This window comes from Rhinolophus sinicus, chromosome 14 (genome assembly GCF_057876585.1).
Source record: "Rhinolophus sinicus isolate RSI-liver-muscle chromosome 14, RSI-T2T, whole genome shotgun sequence".
In the NCBI taxonomy this organism is placed as follows: Eukaryota; Metazoa; Chordata; class Mammalia; order Chiroptera; family Rhinolophidae; genus Rhinolophus; species Rhinolophus sinicus.
The window spans coordinates 165,292,895-165,316,595 of NC_142514.1; the positions used below are offsets into that span (position 1 = coordinate 165,292,895).

Here is a 23,701-nt window from a genome sequence, read left to right on the forward strand (position 1 = left end):
AAGCAATGCAAAGGCTACTGACTCTCCGCTCACCTGGCCTTTGCAGTATTGCCTTTGGGCCCAGACACCCAACCCTTAGTCTACAGCATGAGTAATAGCAACTTTCTACACAAAGAAACCTTGAAGCTTAAGGCCACTTATATAATAGCCTTTGCGAGTTTCAACTCGAGCAACCCTCTCCTTATTTCCCCATTTAGCAAAATGCAGATTCAGCTTTAGAGAATGACCCCTTTTTCAATGTACTCTGGCCCAAATTTGGCACATGACCCAAGATAGCAGTCAGTATCACCCTGAAATCGGAATCTTGAGAATGAGAGTTCTGGAACTGCCCAACTTCTTGGCTTTTGTGGTCTGGTTGGATTCCCCTTTAAAAGTTTCCCCAAATTCATTTTCTGCTTAAGGGAGTCAAAACTGATTCTTGCTCCTGACTGCAAAGTGCTTTATGAAATGAGTTGCTTTGCTCAGCGAGCAGCTGTGGCATGGTCAGTACTTCCTCGGGCAGAAAAAGTCCTGTTAAGGAAAGAGTCATACTATTTTGTCTTGAAACATAGAATTAAAGATGATGTAAGGAAAACCACTGAGGCAACAGGGAAACAGAGCACCAAGGTATGCTAGGTTTGGATAAGGAAGTCTTTGTTTATGGCACCAACAGAAGAAAACTGGCACTGCCCAAGATCCTTTCTATCATTGGGCGTGTTGTATGTCCCCTAATCCTTTTGGGCCAAAGACCACACCCAAGCATTTGATTAAATTTTATTTTCAGAAAGGCATCATTCATTCCAGTTTGTCTAACAGATTACATAATCAAGCGGTTTTTTAAAAAATGTTAATCAGGAAATCCCACTTTCATCTGCAAAAGTCAGGCTATACGGTTAAACACAACCAAGATTATAAGAATACCAATGTCATTAAGTTTCCCAGACCTTGAGAATAATTCACCAGCACCCACAAGAAAAAGGCAAAACTTTGCCCTCCTGAAAGGTGTATCACTTTTTAGGAAACTGGTAGAACTTCTGAAAGCCTCCACAATTGTGATTAGGCTGATAGCCCTTACAAATGGTATTTTATACAATCTGTGTCACATTAGCTAGGAGTCAACAGGCTTGATGTCAGCAGGTAACATCCCTGCAGATCTGTGGCTGTCATGATGACCTCTGGAGGTCCCAAAATGCATGGAAGCATTCCTTTGATAGAGATTGTTGAAAAGACCCCACCGCCCCACCCACCCCAAGAAGTACTATCATACTATTTAACCACATGCAAGGAACAAGATGGGATATAGCTGAGGACTGCAGAGAATCTAGTCAAGCTGTCACTGCAAAAAGCAGAGGAAAGAAGCATGTAACCTTATCTCAAATCACAAGTGCTTCGCTCTTAAACTTCTTCCCTCAACTGGGCCTTCTCTGCAGACAGGGCTGGTCTTCAGAGTTTCTGAGTCTCTCTCATCCAAGTTGCTCAAGCTAGTTTACTATCTTTCCCAGCAGGAAAATATAAAGCTTTTGGAATGCAGCAGCAAAGGACATAAGGAATACACAGAAACAGGGAGTTTAGGAGACACTCTCCTGGTATCGATTTAGAGGAAAATTTTCCAGAAGACTGCAAGCACCTGAGTCATCAGCAGAAACGTTTTCCCTGATATACTTGTCCCCCCACTTCTGTTGCACAGGTTCTTCTGGCAGCACTCATACTTTAGTTCCTTCCCCCCTAACTGTTTTACGATGTCGTTGTAATTGCAATTAGCAAACTGCCAACACTGGTAATATATTCGTGTGTCTGTGGGAAAAAACACACACACAAAGGTAAGCAGACAAGTGGATAAAGTTCTTTACCTGTCTTTGAACTTTCAATTCTATTTCTTAGAACTTACCTTGTGGAAGTGGAGAAATTTGGGAAAGAATGTGCATCCCAGTTGGGTTGTAAAGGGGAACAGTTAAGTAAATGATAATACAGCTCTAAATGGAACTTTTCCATAAAACCCAAGTCTCAGCAGAGCCAGTGCGGTTGTGTGTATGGGCGAGGCAACAGGCAACCATACCGATGTTTTAAGAGATTTAAGAGCTGTTTTAAGCCTTTTAAACACATACCCCCATTGATCCAGCAACTCCACTTCTAGAATTTACTCCACGAAATTACCAGTAAAAATGGTTAAAATACATGCTCACAAATGGCTATTGCAGTACTATCTGTAACAGCAAAAAGCTATAAAATCAGCCCATTAACAAAGAAGTGTTTGAAGAAATTACAGTAGAGTACCATACAATGGAATCCCATGTAGATAAATAGTGACGTAGGCCTGCAGGTGCTAATGTGGAAAGAGCCTGAGGTTTAAAAATGTGCAGAAAAATTTAAAACTGTTTTTAAACTTTTATTTATTTTAAGTGTGCTTTTTCAGGACCCATCAGCTCCAAGTCAAGTAGTTATTTCAATCTAGTTGTGGAGGGTGCAGCTCACACTGGCCCATGCGGGAATTGAACTGGCGACCTTGGTGTTATGAGCATCGCACTCTAATCAACTGAGCTAACTGACCGCCCTAAATTTAAAATGTTTGTGCTTCAAAGGAAAACAAATTCCTAGAAACATACTCTCTTCCAAAAGTGTCAAGAAGAAACATAATCTGAACAGATCAACAACTACTAACGAAATCAAATCACTAATCAAAAAATTCTCAACAGGGGTGGTTAGATGGCTCAGTTAGTTAGAGTGTGAGCTCTTAACAACAAGGTTGCTGGTTCGATCCCTACATGGGTCACTGTGAACTACATCCTCCACAACTAGATTGAAACAACTACTTGACTTGGAGCTGATGGGTCCTGGAAAAGCACACTTAAAATAAATAAAAATTGAAAAAAAAAAGAGGCACAAATCAGCAGTTACAAAATATTAGATGGGTGCAACAGTAATTGTGGTTTAAAAGGTTAAAAATTATTAGAAAATTACGTTTGCACCAACCTAATATCACAGGGATGTAAAGTACAGCATAGGGAATATAGTCAATAATACTGTAATAACTATGTATAGTGCCACATGGGTACTAGACTTATTGGGGAGATCATTTTATAAGTTATATAAATGTCTAACTACTATGCTGTACACCTGAAACTAATATAATATTGAATGTCAATAAAAAAAATAAAAAAAAAATAACCACAATGAGAATCACTTCACACCCACCAGTATGGTTATAATCAAGAAATTGAAAAATAACAAGTGCTGGCAAAGAAGTAGAGAAACTGGAACCCTCAAACATTGCTGGTGGGAAAGCAAAATGGTGTAGATACCTTGGAAAGTCTGGCAATTCATCAAAAAGTTAAAAACAGTTACCACATGACCTAGCAATTATATCACAGGTATATATATATACCCAAAAGAGTTGAAAACTATGTTCACACAAAAGCTTGTACATGAAGGTCCATAGCAGCATTATTCAAAACAGCTAAAAAGTATAAACAGCCCAGATGTCCATTAACTGGTGAATGGATAAACAAAATGTAGTATATCCACACAATGGAATATTATTCGGTCATAAAAAAGAAAGAAGTACTGATACATACAATACATGGGAGAATCTTAAAAACATTATGTTCAGCGAAAGAAGCCAGGTGCAAAGGACCACAATACTGTGTGAGTCCATTTATATTAAATGTCCAGAATAGGCAAATCCATGGAGACAGAAAGTAGCTTAGTAGCTGCCAAAGTATGTGGGAGAGAGAAATGGGGAATGACTGCTACGGGGTAAGGAGTTTCTTTTTGGGGTGATAAAAATGTTCTGGAATTAGATAGTGGTGATAGTTGTATTCACAACCTTGTGAATACACTAAAAGCCACTGAATTGTACACTTTGAATATACATTTTCTGGTTTGTGAATTATATCTCAATAGAAAAAAGCCTAGATACAGAACTGTATGTAGAATGTGAATCCACTTGAGTAAATAAAGTGTATGTATGGGGCTGAATGTATTAATTTTCTCTGGAAGGACTGCCCAGTAATTTCAAGGTGTTACCTTCACAAAAAACTAATCTTCACTTACACATTTCTGTATGGATTGAGTTTGGTTTTTTTAAAGTCACTGGATGATTTCTAAAATATTTTACATTTCATTAAAAATCATTAGACTATTCAGTAACAGGAAAAGTTCCCAAAAGAACATGCCATTAAGGTCCCAACTTTTGCACAGGAAAATAGAGGCCAAAAGAATATATGCCTAGTTTTTTAATATTTAGAAAAATTATGTTAAGTGAAAAAAAAATGTGTTAACTGAGAAAGAACAGTTACAGTAGATTTTCCTCTTCAGAAATAACTGTCTAAATGCTAAGGCTGTGTGCTAGATGCCTGGTATATACAGATAAAGAAGGTGTAGTCCTTGCCCTGGAACTGTTTTATCTTCTGTGCTGGAAAGAAAAAAATACAGATGCCTATTTCCTCATTTAAGGCTTGTAACTAATTTATCCAATTTCATTCATAGTTTAGCACAAAACATCTAGGCTTATAACTGCAGATATAACTGTCCGGTTCTCCCATTCAGAGGGATGGGTGTTTGGACAGGATTTTAATGAAGTTTGGTTAAGTGGCAGAGGCCAGATAGGTTTTGTGTCATAAGTATTTAAATGGATGCTTCTAATATTAAGGACGCTGTTGAACAGGACAAGTGACTGCGTTATGTAACAGGAATCAGGCATGGACCTGGGAAAGCATTAAAGCTACCAGAATTTTAATCAAGGAACCCTAACAGCTTGGGGAGAGCAGACAGTAATTTATTAATAACTGCTACCAATTTATCACTTACTATGTGTCCTGCAGTGAGCCAAGCACTTTCCTTAATTATCTTATTTGCCTATTTATGACGGTGAGCTTCTCACCAAAGCCACTATGAGAACCACCCAAATAAAAGTGGATTATTATCAGAGTCCCTGGAATGTTAGAGGTTCTCTCTCTGCTTGGCTTGAGTCCACCTTCACAAAGCAACCGTCCCCAGCTTTCTCCTAAGTGTGCCCCTTATTCAGCGGACCATTACAGCAATGATCCTTGGCACTGTCATCAGAAGCTTCTGCCACAGTCTAAGTACATGGTTTATACTTCCAGGACCTGGCCAGAAGGCCCGTCAATAGGGGCTGGATTAACAGCCAACACCTGTCTCTCTTCTAGACTCACTCTGCACAGCACTACCATACCCATTTTCTCCTCTAAGTGCTCTCCACTGACCCCAGGAGACAAGCATTCCCATTTTACAGCTGGGGCCACATGTGGGTAGAGTAGATAAATGATTTCTCTAATGTAGTGCCTGGCCTTTGACTCAAGTTCATGACGCTGTACCCTGCCTCTACCAGGCTGATGTCTCCAGAGCTGGAGGGGGCTTACATATTCTGTGAAGATCTGCCTCATGGTCCGAATATCTGTATTTCAAGAACTGCTGTTATCATCTGTCTAGCTTAAGTTTTGAGATTTATGATCATGAGAAGAAAAAAAAATATTTAAGATTCACATTATTATCCTTTTTAAAAAATAGATTTTATTCTTGAGAGTTTGATTCACAGCAAAATTGCGCGGAAAGCAGAGTTTCCACGTAGCTCCCTGGCACCTCCACCCCAAACACCTTCCTGACTATGAACGTCCCACACCAGAGTGGGAACATTTGTGACAACTGACTCTACATGGCCTCATCATTATCACCCAAAGTCCGTGATTTACATTTGAGTTCACTCTGGGTCGTTGTATATTCTAAGGAGCTCAACAAATGCATCACGTGCATCCTCACCACACTGTCAGAGGAGTTTTCCTGCCCCAAAACCCCTGCACTCCCTCTAGCCATCCCTCCTGTTTCCCAGCTAACCCTGGCCACCACTGACTTGTTTATTGTCTTAGTTTTGCCTTTTCCAAAATGTCATCGAGTTGGAATGATATGGAATGTAGCCTTTTCAGGTTGGCTTTTTCCACTTAGTAATATGCATTTAAGTTTCCTTCATGTCTCTTTATGGTTTAACAATTCATTTTTTATTAGTCCATTGTCTGGATGGACCCTAGTTTATTTATCCACTCACCTACTGAAGGATAACCTTGGTAGCTTCCAAATTTGGGCAATTATAAATAAAACTGCTGTAAATATCCATGTGCAGGGTATTGTGTGCATAGAAGTTTTCAACTCATTTGGGTAAATATCAAGAATGCAATTGCTGACTCGTTAGTGAGAGAATGTTTAGTTTAAGAAGCCGCCAAACTGTCTGTATCACCTGGCATTCTCACCAGCCGTGAATGAGAGCTCTTATCTACATCCATGCCGGCATCTAGTGGTGTCACACATGTAGATAAGATATTTTGGACTCTGGCCCTTCTAATAATTGTGCCTCACTGCTTACATTAAGTATTTAAAAAACCTAACAATTCATTATAAGATGAATGATCTCTGGGCATCTAGTGTACAGCATGGTGACTATAGTTAATAATACTATACTGTATATTTGAACTTGCTAGGAGAATAGATCTTAAGTGTTCTCATCACGCAAAAAAGGGTAACTACGTGAGAGGACAGTATGTTAATTAGATTGATTGTGGTCATCATTTCATAATGTATACATATATCCTATTACATACACCTTAAATATACACAATTTTAATTGTCTAGTATACTTCAATAAAGTTGGAAAAATTAAAAGTCTAATAATTCAGATAAGAAACAATGGGAATTGAGAGCTGGAAAAAAGATTTTGGCTGTAGTCTACTTCCCTCTTTTCTTTCCCCTCCCCAACGCTATCATCCAACACTCACATTTCATAAATAAAAAAGAGAGGCAGACAGGACTTACTGGTGGCAGGACAGAGCTCAGAGCTCCTAATTGCTAATTCTACATGTGTAATTCTTATACTTATTATTCTTATAATTCTTATACTTATAATAATATTATATAATATTATCCTACACATAATATTGCTTTTATTCTCTCATTTGCAAATTACCCTTTTTGTAGTGGGGGGGCCAAGAGACACAGACAATCAAGGTTAAGAACCAAGTCTCTGTGCTCAAACGTAACCGGTGCTCAAACATTTGTGGAGTGAGTGACTGTGTTTCCTCTACATTAACGATGAATTAATAGGGTACTCCAGAGGCAGAGGAACTGTCCCCCTACAGCATCAAGTTTCTCGTGTGGAGGTCTTGAAATTTGAGTTGCAGTCCAGAAATTTGTATCAAAATTATCAGCTACTCCTGTTTTTTATTTTTTAGACAGGATAATTCTACTTTGTTCTTACTTATTGAGGGTTTCTCCTTTCTGGAGAAATCTCCTTTCTATGAGGTTTTTCTGAATCTGTGTTTCTCCCAAGCCTTTCCTGAGTTTACCTGATCTGTTCAGCATTCCTTGATGTTGCCACCGTGAAGAATTTGTGGTAGAGGGTGCAAGAGTGAAATAACCTTGACGGGTGATTTCATTTTTGTCTCTTAGAGACGTAAGTCTGGGAGGTTTTACCTTGTACATTACCCAGCTAAGGAGACCCGGAAATAGCTATTCCTCACCAGTATTATTTCCATACATCGATTCAATCAAGAACCATATCCAGCAAGAACAGAGAGCATGCGTTTGCTGACTTCTTTCCTCTGTCCACCATTTCCTAAATCCTATTTTACTAGGGTTTTTGGAGGGTAGAGATTCTAGAGTCTAACAAAAAAGGAAAGTGTACTTTGACAGGACTTGTCCATGTTAGCAGCCCCTCACCCCACGCCCATGGCTGCCCTGCTCTCTGAGGCCAACGAACCTTGGCACCTGCTTTTGCCACTCTCAGGAATACTCTTCCTCTTTTATTTTCTACTTATCCTTTGAGCTCAGCTTGCAGGACTCTGTATATACTAAATACCCCATGGAATGAAAGAGAGGTATAAATAAAGACATTTGTGACAGATAAACAGGCCTCTCTCGTAGTTTTAATTGTCTCCTTTCTTCATCTTTGCATCTCTACCCCCTAGCTCAGGCTCTGACACACTCAGGCTCTTAAAAGTTTGGAAGGCAGCCAGTGTTGCTGCTAAGAGAATAGGCATTGGAATTAGATGGATTCCCACACTCCAACCCTGGGTTGTTTACTTGACCTTAGTCTGTTGCTTAATCAGAGCCTTGGTTTCCTCATTTATGAAATGAGTGGTAGGTGGGAAGCATTAAATTAAACATGTATGGAAAGTGCTTAGTGCTACACGCAACGGGTGCTATTAAGTGGTTGCTGTTACTTATTGAATACACGTCTAAGGAGAATGAGAGTGGTAAAACTTTTTTCCAGGCTCTCACCATCCCATTACACTTGAGAGAGAGGGAAGGGGGAGGCTCTTACCGGCTTTGGCGTAGAGACATGCATCCAGATTGTGTGTACAGTTGGTGGTGGTAGTGCATCTACCAGCTGGGTTGAGACAGGAGTAGCACTCCAGGCTATGACCTAGAATCAGGAAGCAAACCCGTCAGACTCTGGCAGACCCGCACTGACTTGCCCTCATGGCACCAGAAAGCCTACCATCTCCTCTTATGGGGCAGAGGTCAGCAATTCAGTGTGCTTCCATTCCCACACAAACCTGCAGCAGCTGTATCTTTCCAAGCTCAAACTCCAGGTCCAGCAGCATTTTGGGGGGCCCTGATGCAAGTTCAAAGGGAATTTCCATATTTAAAAACCCATATAGCTGTGCAATTGAGAAGTTGCCCACTACGTTCAACCAGAAGTGAGGAAGTGATTAATCTGCAATGGAACAATATATTGAAAGGAAACTATCAAGAGAATAAGCTAACAGATTCTATAAGTGCCTTCCAAGCAACGAATGTGCTCCATGAAATCACACTCCGATAGACTGATAATCAGTATTTTTGGCAGCAGCTATCTGTCTATATTTGAAAAGACATTACAAAGAGGAAATACATAAAATCTCATTACAGATCAGTATTAACAGATGAATAGTTACAACCAATTTGATGATAAGGAACCACTAATTTTTGAGTCCCACGTAAGTAAAATGTTATTCTCCCCAAAAAGAATCCCATCTGTCTCATTAGTAGATCTGTATTATAAATAATTGTACTCTATTACATTTTGAATTCTGTCAATTAAAATTTTCTAGAAATTGGTTTTCTCTCTTATTATTTACAAAAAGCCTACATAATCTCCTTGATTCTGTCTCTGGGCCTGCAAAGTCTTAAATACTCTCTGGCCCTCTAGAGAACAAGTTTGATGACCTGTGGGGTGAGGTGTCATCACTGAAGCTGCTCCCTACCGAGGGAATGACCTATCGCCAGAAGTACACACAACCAAGGGAAAGACAGCAGCTGCGCACCTTAAACTTAGGGCCTTGGGCAGCCAGGTATTAGCAGTGACACAGCACAAGTGACAGCGTACATGAAACGCAAAACTGGTAGTGCCAACATGACACAGGCAGAAAGTGACATTTGTTCCTTATGAGGAAGCAAAGCAAGCCACACACGTGTTCCTCTTGCTACAGAGCTTAAGACTCAGGAACACACAAATACCTTTAGGAGCCAGGGAGGGGTGCCCTGGAGGTGAAGGAGTTAAAAGGCAGACGCTCTGGCGCCAGGCTATTTGGGTTCAAATTCTGGCTGTACCACTGCTGTGGGATATTTTGTAAGTTATTTAATCTGCTTGAGCCTCAGTCTTGTCATTTGTAAAATGGTGATAAAAACAGTACCTACTCCATAGGGTTGACATGAGGATTAAATAAGTAAGTACCTGTGAGCTGATCAGAACAGTGACCGGCACATAAATGCTTATGACCATGACCATCATTCTCATCAGAACACAGGAGAAGCCCCGAGGCAGAGGGACTGAGCTCAGCACCCTAAAGATGGTGTACACTGGTACCCCCCACAGCTGGTGGTGAGAGGGGTGAGTAACTTAAGCTGCTGAGTGTAGCCTCCTCGGCCCCTCCCCCCCAAAAGCAGCTCTGTAACCCGACAGGCTGTAACTCAGGAAGGTGCTCCACTGAGGGCAACGCTGTAACGTAGGAAGGAGTTGTCACAAAGCCCTGGACCTGTAACACTGGAAGGCAAGAGAACCAAGGCCAGGCCGTGGCCAGTGGCATCAGCTCCATCTTCCTGAGGCCTAAGAGGAATGAAGCGCATGGCTGAGGGGGCATAGATGGTCCAGATCCACGTCCCTCTGGACCACTCACCTGAATGGTAGAGGACACACAGGATGAGCAGGAGCCCAAGCAGAACAAAACTTCCTTTGCTTCCCATTGTGACTGTCTATAGAACCTGGAAGGAAGACACACAAAGAATTGTCACAAACCAACAAATGCCTGCCAGTTTTCTCAGAAACTAAGAGTTAGGAGGTGTAGAGGGCTCCCGGAGACATGGGGAAGGAGCTAGCAGACCAAGAAAGCACAGGAAACCAACCAAGCTGGGGTGTCATATGGGGTGACTCAGGTGGGGCAGTGCTTGGTCTCCCTCCTGCCCCAAGACCTCAGCTTGCTGAAGAAATGCCATTGGTTCTGGTGAGAGAGGCAGCTACGGCGAGTCAAAGCACAGTGGGCCCCGCGTCAGGACTACCCTCGCCCTGCCCTAGCTCTCACCTACAGTGGCTGTGAGCCTTTAGTAAACTCCGTCCCTGCAAGCCTCAGTGCTCACTCCATGCAGCGGGGACCACACTGCCTTCCCCATAAGGGGTGTTCAGTCAAATGAGAATGAGGAAAGTACCCAATACAGCAACTGCAATTCCTGCCCTGCTGCAATTCCAGCCTAAGCTGCTGGCTGAGCTGGGGCCTAGGGAAGGCCACTTCTCCAAGCCACGCCACTAAATGCATCAGACCAAACGGGTGACTGGAAGGCACCAAGATGCATTCAGCAGCAGAACTGGCTCCCACCTTAGCAAGTATGATGGGGATACAACAGAGGGAAACGCTCGGCCTCTCAGACTCATCTCCTTCCAGCCTGCCTTGTGTCAGTGGCCTCCAGGCGAACAGCTCCTGCTTAGTCATGCACACAGACATGCCAATCATTAGAGGAATTCTGCTTGTGGTGTGAGTTTTACAAGAGCAGTTCCTCCAGTTTCCCCTTCCCCTGACGTAAAAGCCGCCTGAACTCTGTAAGACGGATTTGAGGAACCACTAGGTCTCCCATCTTCTCCCTCGGCTCCTTCACTGATAAACCTTTCCTTGCTCCAAACTCGGATGTTTTGAGTTTTTGGCCTTTCAAAGCATCAGGACTTTGGACTGGTAACAGGGACCCCTTCTTGATCACTCTGGGTTAAGTAGACGGGTTCGTGGTAACTTTGATGACGAGTCCCTATTTATGCCTTAATGTGTAGCAGTGAGCATCGAACCCTCCTTTTGTCTGCTAAGGAAGCCAAGGCACAGGGAGGTTTTTAATTGTCCAAACCACTTCCCTGAGACCATCTGAAACAAGGAGGAGACAGGTCCTCCAACTAAACTCTGTGGTGAGGAGACTTCTTGTGAATTCAGCTTCTGAAATAAATTTGTTAAGCTGAGGCTCCCAGAGAAGAGATTTTATATCAGGAGATTCACAGATGCCTGTGAGTATAGTTACTTCTCTGGGGAGCCTGGGGCCTTAGAGGCTGGTGAACATTAAGGCTAGACGTGTCCTCAAGGATAAAACCTGAAGTGCTTATTTTATAGGAAATGAATAGAGACCCCAGGGGATGAAGTTACCTGTCCCCAGCAAACAGGTGAGTTGCAGAGCTACATCAGGTAGATCATGCTTCTATTCACCAGGAGCTGATAACTCACAAGTAGCTTAACATTACCTGGTGGCTAGTAGTGGCAAGAGCCTGGAGCTTTGCCTCCTTATCACCTGTAACACAGTGCCTGGGGCAGCCCAGCAGGCCTATTTACAGAGATCAGTTACTCAGTTCAGAGAAGTAATTATAACACCAGTAGGGAGAGACAAACAGGCACATCATAATGAACAGCCCCTCCCACTTGGAGGTCCCCCTGCTTGTTATAGCTGCTGGCTACAGCCAGCTCCCCACACCCCCAACTCTCTAAACCACACAAACCTGCAGCTGCCCATACAAGGGTCTTCTCTGCGATTTACTCTAGGATGCCAAGTCCCTAGCTTTCCAGAGGGCCACTCACAGAGAGCCTATTCATGGCCCTGGCCTTGGAGGTTATACCCACAGAGCCAACTGTTTAACGAAGATATTTCACAAAAATATGGGGCGCAGGTAAAAACACATCTTCCACTTTGGAAAACCTCCAGCAGCTCAGGGCTTGGTTTTGTTTGTCTAGCTGACGTGCTTCAAGAGCTGTCCCAGAATTTTTAATGCACTCCTTTTTAAGTGCTTCTACTTGGCAGCTGTCAAAGATGAATTCCATTAGACACCCGCTCACTTCACCCCAAAATCCATATTTGGGCTTTCATCATCCAAGCCACTCAGCCTAATGGGATGTTCTCTTAGAGACAGCTTCAGCAAAGTTATGTTTCTACTTTGAAAGTACAGAAGCACCAAATCTCAGGCACCTTTGGTCCAGTGAGGCAACTCCCTACCTCCTTTGGAGTCAGGCATTACCCACCATTTTGGGAAATGTTGCCACCTCCCTCAGTTAACATTCCGAGCCCTGTGTGCCTGTCCTGGAAAACTGGGAGTTCATGGCCACCAGTGGGAACCATGAACAAGGTGGGTCACAGGGTACCCAAAATATTAACAGCCACCATTTGTTCTCCACATAGCAGGTGCCAAACCGAGCCCTTTCTGTGAATTATATCAATGAGGTCACGCCTATGATTTTACTGCTAAGAAAATGGTATTAAATGGCTCGCTCAGGATTACCCAACCAGTAAACAGCAGATCCAAGATTCAAACCCTGCTCTGATGCCAAAATGCAGGCCCCTGACCATTACGTTGTGACGCATAAACTTGATGAGAAAATGTGGGTTCACCAGTTCTCTTCAAGCATGCCAAGCTTCAAACTGTTCTGACTCTACCGGTCGGTGGATTCCAGAGCCAGTCACCCACAGGCAGATTAAGCTGGTTAAGTTAGGGCCAAAGGATAGGGCAGAGGTGTGTCCCTGATCTTGGGGGTCTCGGAATTGAACACAATGTCATATTTGAGTTCTCCCTCGTGTTTGAGATCTCTCCCTCCTTTTCAAAAAGCAAGACGACTATCATCACAAGACGACTTAATATAACGTGGGCTGGGTCACTAAGTCAGTACATTTTATGGGTTGATTTGTTTAGAATGAAGTAGAATTACCGCAATTGGCAGAGGTGGGCAGCCAGGTCTCCGCTGGGGCCCCCTAATCTCTTTAGGAAGTCAGCATCAAGTAAGAACATGATTTTTAAAAGAATCAGCTGGTCACAGCAGAAGGCACGTTCAAAATGGGACACTGGGTGTGCGAGGAAGGAACGAAACCACTGGTCAAACGGAAAACCTGAGGAAGCCTCCTGAGCTAGACTTCAAAAAGTGGCAACTAAGTCAAATCACTCTTCCACAAACAAGAGCTGGGAAACATGGAAACACAGAGTTTCAAATGTCACAAGTACTGAGTCACAGACGTCACAAGATGAGTCACAGACCCCAGCTCTTCTCACTGTGGGTTACAGACTACAGGGGAGAAACCATTTTCTTGACACTGTTCACGTATGTCAGGAGAAATGGAATATGTGAGCTGGCACATTTCCCGGATCCTTGGAGAACCTGCTTCTCCTTAAACAACCATTCAAGTCACTATTTAATATCCCTTTAACGGTTGTCTGTCGGACTCTAAGAAGGGCTCCATCCAAGCCGGCCCAAGAAAGCAAAACCTCACACCAAACTTGGACTTAAAACGTCGAAGTTTCGGCCCTGCCCTGTTTATTAAAATTCAAAATTTACACTTCTGGGTGACAGAAGAATGTCCGTGACCACTTAGCGATGAGGTTAACCTCCTTTCAAGACGCGATTTCTTATCCCTAGATTGCAAGAGATTCCTTTCTGAGAAAGGTGAAGGCAGGTGGTCAGAGTTCAAGGAAAATACTCCCGAGGGAATGGAGAGCACCGCCCGCGTCGGGGTGTTTTGGGAAGAGTGGCCTCTCCTCCCTTTTTGGTGTAAATAAAGGAAGCCAAGCTCTGGGGAACGTAAAGCGTGCGACCAGGAGCGTCCAGTGCAGGGGGACTCCTGCCAGGCCGCGGGCGAAAAGACAGGGCCTTAGGAGGCCGCCCCGTCCCGGGGCTACTGGGAAAAGCCGCCCCGGGCGCGGAGGCCCGCGCAGTAGAGGCACAGCCTGCTCGGACCCTCCGAGCCCCCCAGTCCCCGGGGGCCCGAACCCAGCCGCCCGCGGGCGCAGGCCAAGCTCTGCAGCCGCCGCAGACTCGGAGCGCGACTCCGCCCGCCGCCCAGCCCTAGGTCTTACCGAACAAGGCTCGGAAACCGCCAACCAGCGCCGCGCGGGGCGAGTGGGGCGCGCCTCCGGTCTTTATAGCCTGGGCTCCGGCGGACTCCGCCTCCTCTCGCCGGCCCCCCTCGCCCAGCGCCGGTTTAGTCCTGCGCGCTGCAGTCTGCGCGTTGATCAGAGTACAAGTGCAGCCTCCAGAACCGTGGCGGTCACTGCACGCGCCCAGGGCACCCTGGGAGCTGGGCAACTACAGCACGTAAGGGGTCTCAGGCTGCCCGCCCAGGTTCAGAAAAAGACCGGTGGCCCGGGCTAGATTGAGGCCTTTAAAAACCAGAAAGGAAAGTTTACGGTGTCTTCCTCCGGTTTGTTATCGAAAACAATATGAAACTCCAAGACTTCTAATTTCCCCTTTTAAAAAAATAGTATTAAAATGTTTTTCAAAACTTTTTTATGCCCATGCCAAGCTCTCACTGGTCCCGGCTGTTGGGTTTATTCAGTCCTGCTGCAGCCTGAGGCTCCTTTCTGCTCTTAGGCTCTGGAGCCTCCGAATATCCTTCAGCTTACATTGGCCAGTCTGGGACCAGACCTACCATTTAGAACGTTATTTTTATGTGAAGATGTAATTGGCAGTTTCTGTTTATCACTTGGAAAGTGTCCCACCCACTGCAGAACTAGCTTTTACTCTTTCACTGCCATTAATTGATTTCAAGTTTTTTTTCAGAATGTGTCAGAAATCCACAAAAAGCAAAAAGTTGATATTTTGACGTTTATGCCTTTAATAATAACAATCTGAGCTGCTTTGTATATAAATGACATTATTTTTATGAATAAAATTTTCAGATATATTCATTCGGATGTAAACAAATGTCGGGGCGAAAGGGTTAAGAGCGCCACGGAAGAGAGAGTGGAGAGAGAATAAGCGAAAAGTACAAGTCTTTCTCCAAGAGACTGACCTCTGTTGGTGATTATGACACTGCCGATCAGGGTAAGAAGGTTGGCATCTCATGGCTGCTTATGCTGAATGGGAAGGGGAAGAAGACATGGGATAAAATTCAAGCAGGGCAAATCATATAACTGATCATCACATGTGCCTTCCGCCATGATCCTGATAGTTTAGGGGTGTCAGGAAATGAGTTTCGCTGGGTGTGTGTGCTAAAATCAGCTAATACGTGTATTGCTGATGATAGCTTATTTACAAAGCTCTTTCAGATGCATTATCTTATATGCGTCCTATTAGCTGTTCCATCCTTGAAACTCTTGGATTCCGAGATGCCACTTTCCCTCGTTTTGCTTTCAGTTCCTTGACCTTTCAGTCAGAGATTCTTTTCCACTACCCACCCATAATCTGGTGTTGCCAGGGTTGGACCAAGAACCATTGCTGTAAGTGCTCCCTGGGATACTCTAGTGCATCCACCTTGTTTTACCTTGGAGATATGTTTGCAGATGATTTGCAAGTATTTATTCTCCAGGCCTGACGACTCCCTCAGTCTTCATACTCATATCAAACTGATTGCTGACATCTTCACAAATGCCCCAGACATCTTTAACTCAAAATGTGTCCAAATATGAACTCATCTCCAATGTTCCACTGCTTTTCCTGCAATTTTTTTCTTAAATCAAGCCAGAAAACTGGGAATCAACTTTGATTTCTTCCACTCCCTCACATCTAATCACTAAGTCCTGTCTACTTCATCATTTAGTTACCTGCTTCATCTCTTTACTCCTGCTACTGCCTTCATTCAGCCCTGTAGCATGTTACTTGGGCCATTACAATTTTGTCATGCCAGGTCTCCATGCTGCCTGTGCTAATTCCTGCATCCCCCCACCCCTTCTCTACCTATCCTCTTCCTGGACACCTGGCCGTTTTATCTCTCCAGCCTATGTTTGACTTTTTACTTTCCATTCAATTTTTCCCTTTTATTACCATCCTTTCTGGAACACAATGACTGCAGCTGCTCTTGCAACTTTTAAGATTCAAGTCTTGTGCTGAAGATGGCAGAACAAAGATGGAAGGAATCTGGAATGTTGACACCATTGGGCCACCATATGGCACGTGTCAGCCCTGAATTAGTTCCCTTTGACTTTTCACAAGAGGAAAAGGGAAAAATTACCCTTAAGCTGTTCAGGTTACTATTTATTTAGGTATCTGTCTCATCTTGACACATCAAACTTTAGATAAATAAGGTAGGTGTTCTCAAGGGACCTCAGAGCCAGAAATGGCCTTCACCAAAAGCATAGTATGACCAGGTGTTAGATCCAATGAAATAAAAAAATCTGAGCTTGTCAACTAATCTAATCACACATTAGTACGAACTAGAGTTCATTCATTCAACATACCAACAGAATGTGAATTTTGATGAGAGAAAGCCAGCCTGAAGCATTTTGAGAGGCAAGGGTTAAATGGGATTGCAGAGGAGATTTGGAGCATCATGAGAACTCTGGGAACTGAGAGAGAGGAGAGGTCATTCAAAAAAGAAAGATGCCAAGAAACGCAAGGGATCCTGGGGCCAGCTTTCACTTCCAAAATTAACTAGTTTTAAATTATTGCTTTATTGGGAAAGTTTGTTTTTCAGAAAAATCAGTAGGTTGAAAACAAGAGGGGCAGCCGGTTAGCTCAGTTGGTTAGAGTGCAATGCTCTTAACAAGGTTGCCGGTTCGATCCCCACATGGGCCACTGTGAGCTGCGCCCTCAACAACTAGATTGAAATAACTACTTGACTTGGAGCTGATGAGTCCTGGAAAAACACACTTAAAATAAATAAAAGTTTTAAAAAAAAAAGCGAGAGATAGTCATAATAGAAGGATGTGGTAGACTGATAATACTCTATTTAAAAAAATAAGCAGGAGAAACTACTTATTCCATTTCAGAACATTTTCACATGTGCCAATAGGAAAGGGTAAGTTTGCCTTCGTGGTCCATCAGGATGGCAGCTGTTTAACCCTGTACACATCCCCCTCTTACTACAGTTTTCCCTATAAATGAACTGTTCTTGGGGAAAATTGGAAGTGGAGCACATGATAGGGTAGCAAAAGCCAGGAAATGACTTTGAATGAGCCTCTGGCAACAGGCCAGCAAGTTTCCATCTCCTCTTCCATCTTAAGAGCAAAGGGTTATCAATATTAGTTTATAGACAATAGGCAATTACACAAAATACAGCATTGGAACCAAAAGTTATTTTTAAAACGTGAGTTTTTGACACTTGGAGGATTTCAATCCAAACTCTCAATTATATAATTACAAAAAAAAAAAAAAAAAGAAGTCCATGTTTCAGAAAAACATACTAATCTTAACATAAAACTCATGTCACTTATCACAAAGTTAGACAGTCAAGTGTATAAAGGAGAAACAAAACAGAAGCAGTATTTACAAAACTGGACTAAATGAGACATGAAGAATTTTTTGTTAATAAACAACACAATACATACTTTTACACACTACATTTCAAAAACGATGCATCTGTGAACAATATGATAAAAGTCATAGCATTGAAGACTTTAAATTAAATTCAAGGTTGTCATATTGAAGATTTTAAATTAAATTCAAGGTTGTAGAGTTGGAGACTAAATTCAAAGTCAAGCTCATAGTGATAAGGAGCAAATTCAAGGTCGTAATGATGAAAACTTTCAATTTAAGGACAGATTGTCTAAGAAAGGACAAAACTAGCACTCAAGCTATTTAGTCAATTAGTTCCCCGTGAGTACAAAATATATAGGAATCACTAAATGGATTAGCCTAATTACAAATTCTGTTCATTTCTAAATAACACACAACCGCAAGAAGTCTTTTCACAGAATTTTTCAGTCAGTTTCTCACTATCCTTGGGTATTTCTGCTATATTTTAAATCCTGATTCAAAACAATTCCCTCCTATTTCCATATTTTTATAAGTATAAAATATTTTTAAAGAAATGTCTGTTCCTTAGCTAGAGAACTATTCCCCTATTGCACCCTCTACCTCAACAACACAAAGTACACCCAAACAATTCAATTCCTAATGTAGTCGCATAGAACCCAGGGCCTGGAACAATATTTCATGCTAGTTTTCTGGCTATATGCTGAGGACAGTTGAGTTATTTACATTGTTAAGAAATCTATTTAACAGGCTGGATTCATCCCAGCGCTTCCATCAGCAGAGGGGTGCTAAAAAAGGCGAGAGCAGCGGCGTCTGCGAATGGGAACATCGAAAACTCTCCTCCGCCTCTCCTCGTCGTCTTCATCAGATTCCTCCATATCTGCTGAATCATCATCATCGTCTTCTTCCTCCTCCTGTTCTTCTTCTTCTTCCATCTCTTCATATTCATCAGGACCCATTTCCTTGAAAGAGAAAACAATCTTTTGATAAGAACTTCCATCAGTTTTTTACACTTATTTAATGCAAATTCTCATTTATCTAGACTCTAAACCGGACATACCAAATATGAATTGTTATAGACTTGACCAGCACAATATTCACAATGCACATGCTGATGCAAGATTCCAGAATGTATGTTCTATCACATGTCTAAAAATGCTCCATGTGGTTTTAATAGTAAGTATACCTCATTAACACAGTACCTATATTTTACATTGTAGTTGATAATTCATTTACATGATAGTTGATAATTCATATAGCAAACAGACCACTCCTAACCCGAGATAAAATTTTACCGAATTCATCGTATTAGTGTATTAAGCAACACCTCTTTATTAATCTTTATGCTTACAGAGAAGAGGATGTCAAAATATTAGTAAGGTATGACCTCTACTGGTAAGTTTTATGTACTGTCAACAAGAGGTCTAAGAATTCTATTGAGTTCCTACTGTAGACACATCATTTCAATTCAACCACCTTTGGTAGCCTCTACTTTTAAATTAACTTGTTGAAGGCTCTCAGAATAGGACGGTAGTGATGTTGACCATGCAACATCTGAACACCTCTTGGAAACTTCAATTTCTCTTGAATTGAAAGCGGTGTCTCTAATCAAGACTTACTCGGCTGTCAATTTTCTCTCACACTTTTGAAGACTCAATGAAAAGAGCTGCTTTGTTGGACATAATTCTTAACAGCAAGGAGGTCCCAGCTGGTAATGTGGGAAGTGTTGGGAAGCTTGGGATGTGGTGTCAGCAAGTCCTTCCACCGAGGCTTTTATGCCATTACATGATGCAGCACGCCACTATCCTTGATTTCCTCTCCATCCACTCTCCCCGTTCACTGCCCTCCAGTACACTGGCCTCCTTGCAGTTCTTCAAACACGCCAAGCATATTAGTGCTTCAGGATCACTCCACTTGCTGTTCTTTACCTTGGAGCACCCTTCTCCCACATATCCACCTGGTTCCCTCTACTTCTTTCAAGTATTAACTCAAATGTCACCGAGGCCTCCCCTGACACATTTCTATATTAGAATAACCCAACAGGACACTCCTTATCCCCTTTACTCTGACTTTTCTGCAGAGCACACATTACTACTTGACCTAAATACACAGTGTTTATTTGCTATACTTTGTCTCTTCTAACTAGAATGTAAATTTCAAGATAGAGATTTTGATGGTATTGTTCACTGCATTTTCCCCAACACCTAGTATGTATATATTCAATAAATATTTGTTGAACAAGCAAATTAGTTAATGTGGGAGAAAGGTAGTGTCTTTAGGATTTGTCATAGGGATTTTCACTTGGGATTTATTATAACACAAACAACAACAGAGGAAATATACATAAATATGGACATAGATATTCCATTGTTTATCTTTGGATCTTTTTTCTTTAATCCAGGGAAACCGACTTTAAAATTCAGGAGGAGGTCCAAAAGGGGAAGGGGGAAAGGCTTAGGAAATTCTAAAACATTCAATCCAGGTAGTATGACTATTAATTATCTTCATGAAGAAGAAAACAAATATTGTTAAAGAAATCAACGTGGCTACCGAGGAAGATTGCTGATTATCACAGATAAAACTTACATACACAAACAGCAGATGGAAAGCGGAACGCACAGATGAGAATGGAAATAAATCAGTAGCAGGAGCCCCTAAAGTGTCTAAAAACAAACAACAAACCACCTAGACCAAGAAAAGGCTTAAGACCAACCGAAAGTGTATTTTAAAGTGGCATGCAAAGTATAAAGCAAAAGAAAGGATTAAACCTCCTAATTAATCATGTTAGAGGACACAAAAGGAGAACAATTCAACTTCCATATCAAGAAAACTAATATTTAAACAGGAAAGGTACAACACCAATACAACACAATACAAAAACAATCCCCACTGCCTCTTTCATGTTAATTAGAAATAAGTCCAGAATTCTCATTTATTTTTATTGATTTCTTATTCTTAAGACAGAAAAAACATTTTCAACAAGGCAGGTGAAAATTTTATACTATTTGTGGTTGGGAAGACACTAAAACTCTAAATAAGTAAGAACATAGTTAAAAGAGGGTTGAACATGTAATGAGTTTATTATTGTAATTTAAAATTATAAATTTAAAAATTTTAAAAAGGAATAAGTAAATATTATAAAAATTCTCAGTTTTAATTTCTAACATGATAAATATCAATATAACCCACATAAGCAAGAGTTCTCTGGAGTCCTCGTAACGTTTTTTAATTATAGTTGACATACAATATTATATTAGTTTCAGGTGTACAACAATGTGATTAGACATATATATATATATATACATTACGAAGTGATCACCACAATAAGTCTTGTAACCATCTGTCACCACACATAGTTATTAGAATGTTATTGACTATATTCCTTATGCTGTACTTTACATCCCCGTGACTTATTTTATAACTGGCAGTTTGTACTTCTTAATCCCTTCACCTTTTCACTCATCTTCCCACCCCCCAACCACACTGGCGACCATCAGTTTGTTTTCTGTATCTATGAGTTTGTTTCTGTTTTGTTTGTTTGTTTTTTGGATTCCACATATAAGTGAAATCAAACGGCATTTGTCTTTCTCTGTCAGACGTATTTCACTTAGCATAATACTCTCTAGGTCCATCCATGTTGTCGCAAATGGCAAGATTTCATTCTTTTTTTATTGCTGAGTTATATTTCACTGTATATCTGTACATCTTCTTTATCCATTCATCTATCTAGGTTGCTTCCATATCTTGGTTATTGTAAATAATGCTGTAATGAACAAAGAAGTGCGTATGTCTTTCTGAATTAGTATTCTTGATTTCTTCGAATAAATACCCAGAAGTGTAATTGTTGGGTATGGTAGTTCTATTTTTAATTTTTTGAGGAATCTCCAATAACTTTTAAGAGCTTAAGGGGGTCATGAGACCGAAAAGTTAGAGAATGACTATCCTTAAGTAAAGACTACTTTATACACACCCTAATAAACATTAAAAACAAGCCTCAACAGGATCAAGCTGACCCAATAACAACAACTACCTGCCCAAACAACTCTCAACACTCTTTACACTTTATGTCAGGAATATTAGCAACTTTAGGACAAGGAATATTGTCAGAGATAGCGGGAGATTTTATAACAATAAAAAAAGCACTTCATGAAAAAGACATCACAATCCTAAGTATACTTGCATTTAATTATAGAGCTTCAAAATACATGAAGCAAATCTGATAGAATTAAAGAGAAATAGACAAAACTGTAATTATAATTGGAGATTACAACAATCATCTCTCAGAGAACAAAGACAAAAAAATCTGTAAATATATAGAAGACTTGAAAAACAGTAAATCAGTTTGACCTGTCATTTATAGAATAATATTCCCCAAAATAGCAGAATATACATTCTTTTCAAATACACAAAGATTATTTACCAAGATAGAGCATCATTCTGGACCATAATACATTTTAAAAGGATTGAAATTATACATAGCGAGTTCTCTAACCATAACAACAAAATTAGAAATCAATAACCAAAAGGTAACTGGAAAACCTCCAAATGTTTGGAAATTAACATATTTCTAGAAAAGTCATCGATCAAAATTAAATTACAAGGAAAATCTGAGAATATTTGGAATTAAATGTTAATGAAAATGCATCAAAATTTATGAAATGCAGCTAAAACAGTACTTAAAGAGAAAAAAGGTCTAAAATAATCTAAACTTCTACCTTAAGAACCTAGAAAAAAAGCAAATTAAACCCAAAGTATGAGAAATAAAGATAAATAAACCCAAAGTATGAGACTGCAGAAATCAATGAAAACAGAAAATGAGCAAATAGAGAAAATTAGTGAAACCAAATTGTTCTTTTAAATGATCAACAAAAGTGAAAACCCCCCAGCTAAATGATGAACAAAAGAGAATATATAAATTACCAATATTAAGAACAAAAGACACATGACTATAGCTCTTGCAGCCATTAAAAGGATTATCAAAGGAATATTGTAAATAATTTTATGCCAATAAACTCAACAGTTAGACAAAATGGACAAATTCCTTAAAAGACACAAATGACCAAAAGTGAAACAAGAAACAGAAAATATGAATATTAAAGAAATTAAATTCCTATTTCAAAACTTTTCCAAAGAGAACTCTAGCCCCTGATGACTCACTGATAAACTGTATCAAACATTTAAGGGTAAGACGATATCAACCTCATACAGAAACTGGGCTAGTCAAAAATGGAAGACTTATAGGAAGAGGCAAGTTCCCAGAACTGGAAATATACAGAAAGCATTCCTTCACTGGGAGGGAAGCTAAACTTCACTTCCAAACCTAGACTGTAGATTGTTTTCAGCAGATATACCACAAGTATAATGGCCTCAAGTCTCCTCATCATCCTTCTTTCTCCAAACCGGAGTTGGGAATGTGTCAATGCTGGGTCAGATTAATATCATGTCCATCTTCCCAGACTTATTTTAGACCCACTCATCAGGGTCATCCCAGGAGCCAGATGGCTTTTACTGAACATCTGATGCCTACAACTCAATTACATTCTTCTGGGTATATAATTCATATTTTATTCCTATTCTGTAACTGGAGCCTCATAATTTTCTCTAATCATTTTATAGCCCAGAAGATTGGGGTTACTGCTATACTTGTCATAAGGTAACCCTAAATGAGATTTTAAAATATACCTAGTTGACTTAGGAAATGATCCCAAACAAGGACTACTAAAATTAAATCCTCTTTGTAATGATTTCTATTGGATATTTGTATTATTTTACAAAATTGGGAGTTTTAGCAAAAACACTGTAAGAAATTGTTTCCCCAGTCTTAATGAAATAAAATAAAGCAGATTATAGCTGGCCTAATGTGGTGTTTCTCCTTAGTTGACAGAAGTATTTTTGGAAACAGTGGAAAAGAGGCTGAACTTTTAAAAACAGTAACTACTCTATACAATACTATAATGGTGGATACATGTCATTATACATCTGTCCAAATCCATAGCATGTACAACACCAAGAGTGAACCCTAATGTTAACTATGGACTTTGGGT

The 23,701-nt window shown here is 40.8% G+C and overlaps 2 protein-coding genes across 4 annotated transcripts in view; both read right to left on the minus strand.

Annotated features, from left to right (window-relative positions):
• Positions 1-741: 741 nt before the first annotated feature.
• Positions 742-14,461, minus strand: CD59 (CD59 molecule (CD59 blood group)). Its single transcript, XM_088789509.1, has 4 exons — positions 14,324-14,461; positions 10,143-10,227; positions 8,306-8,407; positions 742-1,773 (listed from the first exon to the last, which is right to left on the minus strand). The coding sequence occupies exons 2-4, from the start codon at positions 10,207-10,209 to the stop codon at positions 1,574-1,576; spliced, it is 369 nt and encodes a 122-aa protein (XP_088645635.1). The 5' UTR covers positions 10,210-10,227; positions 14,324-14,461; the 3' UTR covers positions 742-1,573.
• Positions 14,462-17,464: 3,003 nt separating this feature from the next.
• FBXO3 (F-box protein 3) overlaps positions 17,465-23,701 on the minus strand; it is a 35,037-nt gene continuing 28,800 nt past the window's right edge. For 2 of the 3 annotated variants that reach the window (XM_074336192.2, XM_074336193.2), the window contains one exon: positions 17,465-18,619. In XM_074336192.2, coding sequence (XP_074192293.1) covers positions 18,446-18,619 — 174 coding nt within the window. In that variant the 3' untranslated portion in view covers positions 17,465-18,445. Of the gene's footprint in view, positions 18,620-21,175; positions 21,421-23,701 lie in introns of those variants that run through there. The other variant, XM_074336194.2, reaches the window with a different exon arrangement.

Bases quoted from the DNA above. Each gene is read 5' to 3' on its own strand.
- CD59 (XM_088789509.1), bottom strand. From the start codon at position 10,209: ATGGGAAGCAAAGGAAGTTTTGTTCTGCTTGGGCTCCTGCTCATCCTG. The intron at 8,408-10,142 runs GTGAGTGGTCCA...TCCTGATTCTAG, and splicing joins GTGTGTCCTCTACCATTCAG to GTCATAGCCTGGAGTGCTAC. The intron at 1,774-8,305 runs GTAAGAGCCTCC...TTTTTCCCACAG, and splicing joins ATGTCTCTACGCCAAAGCCG to ACACACGAATATATTACCAG.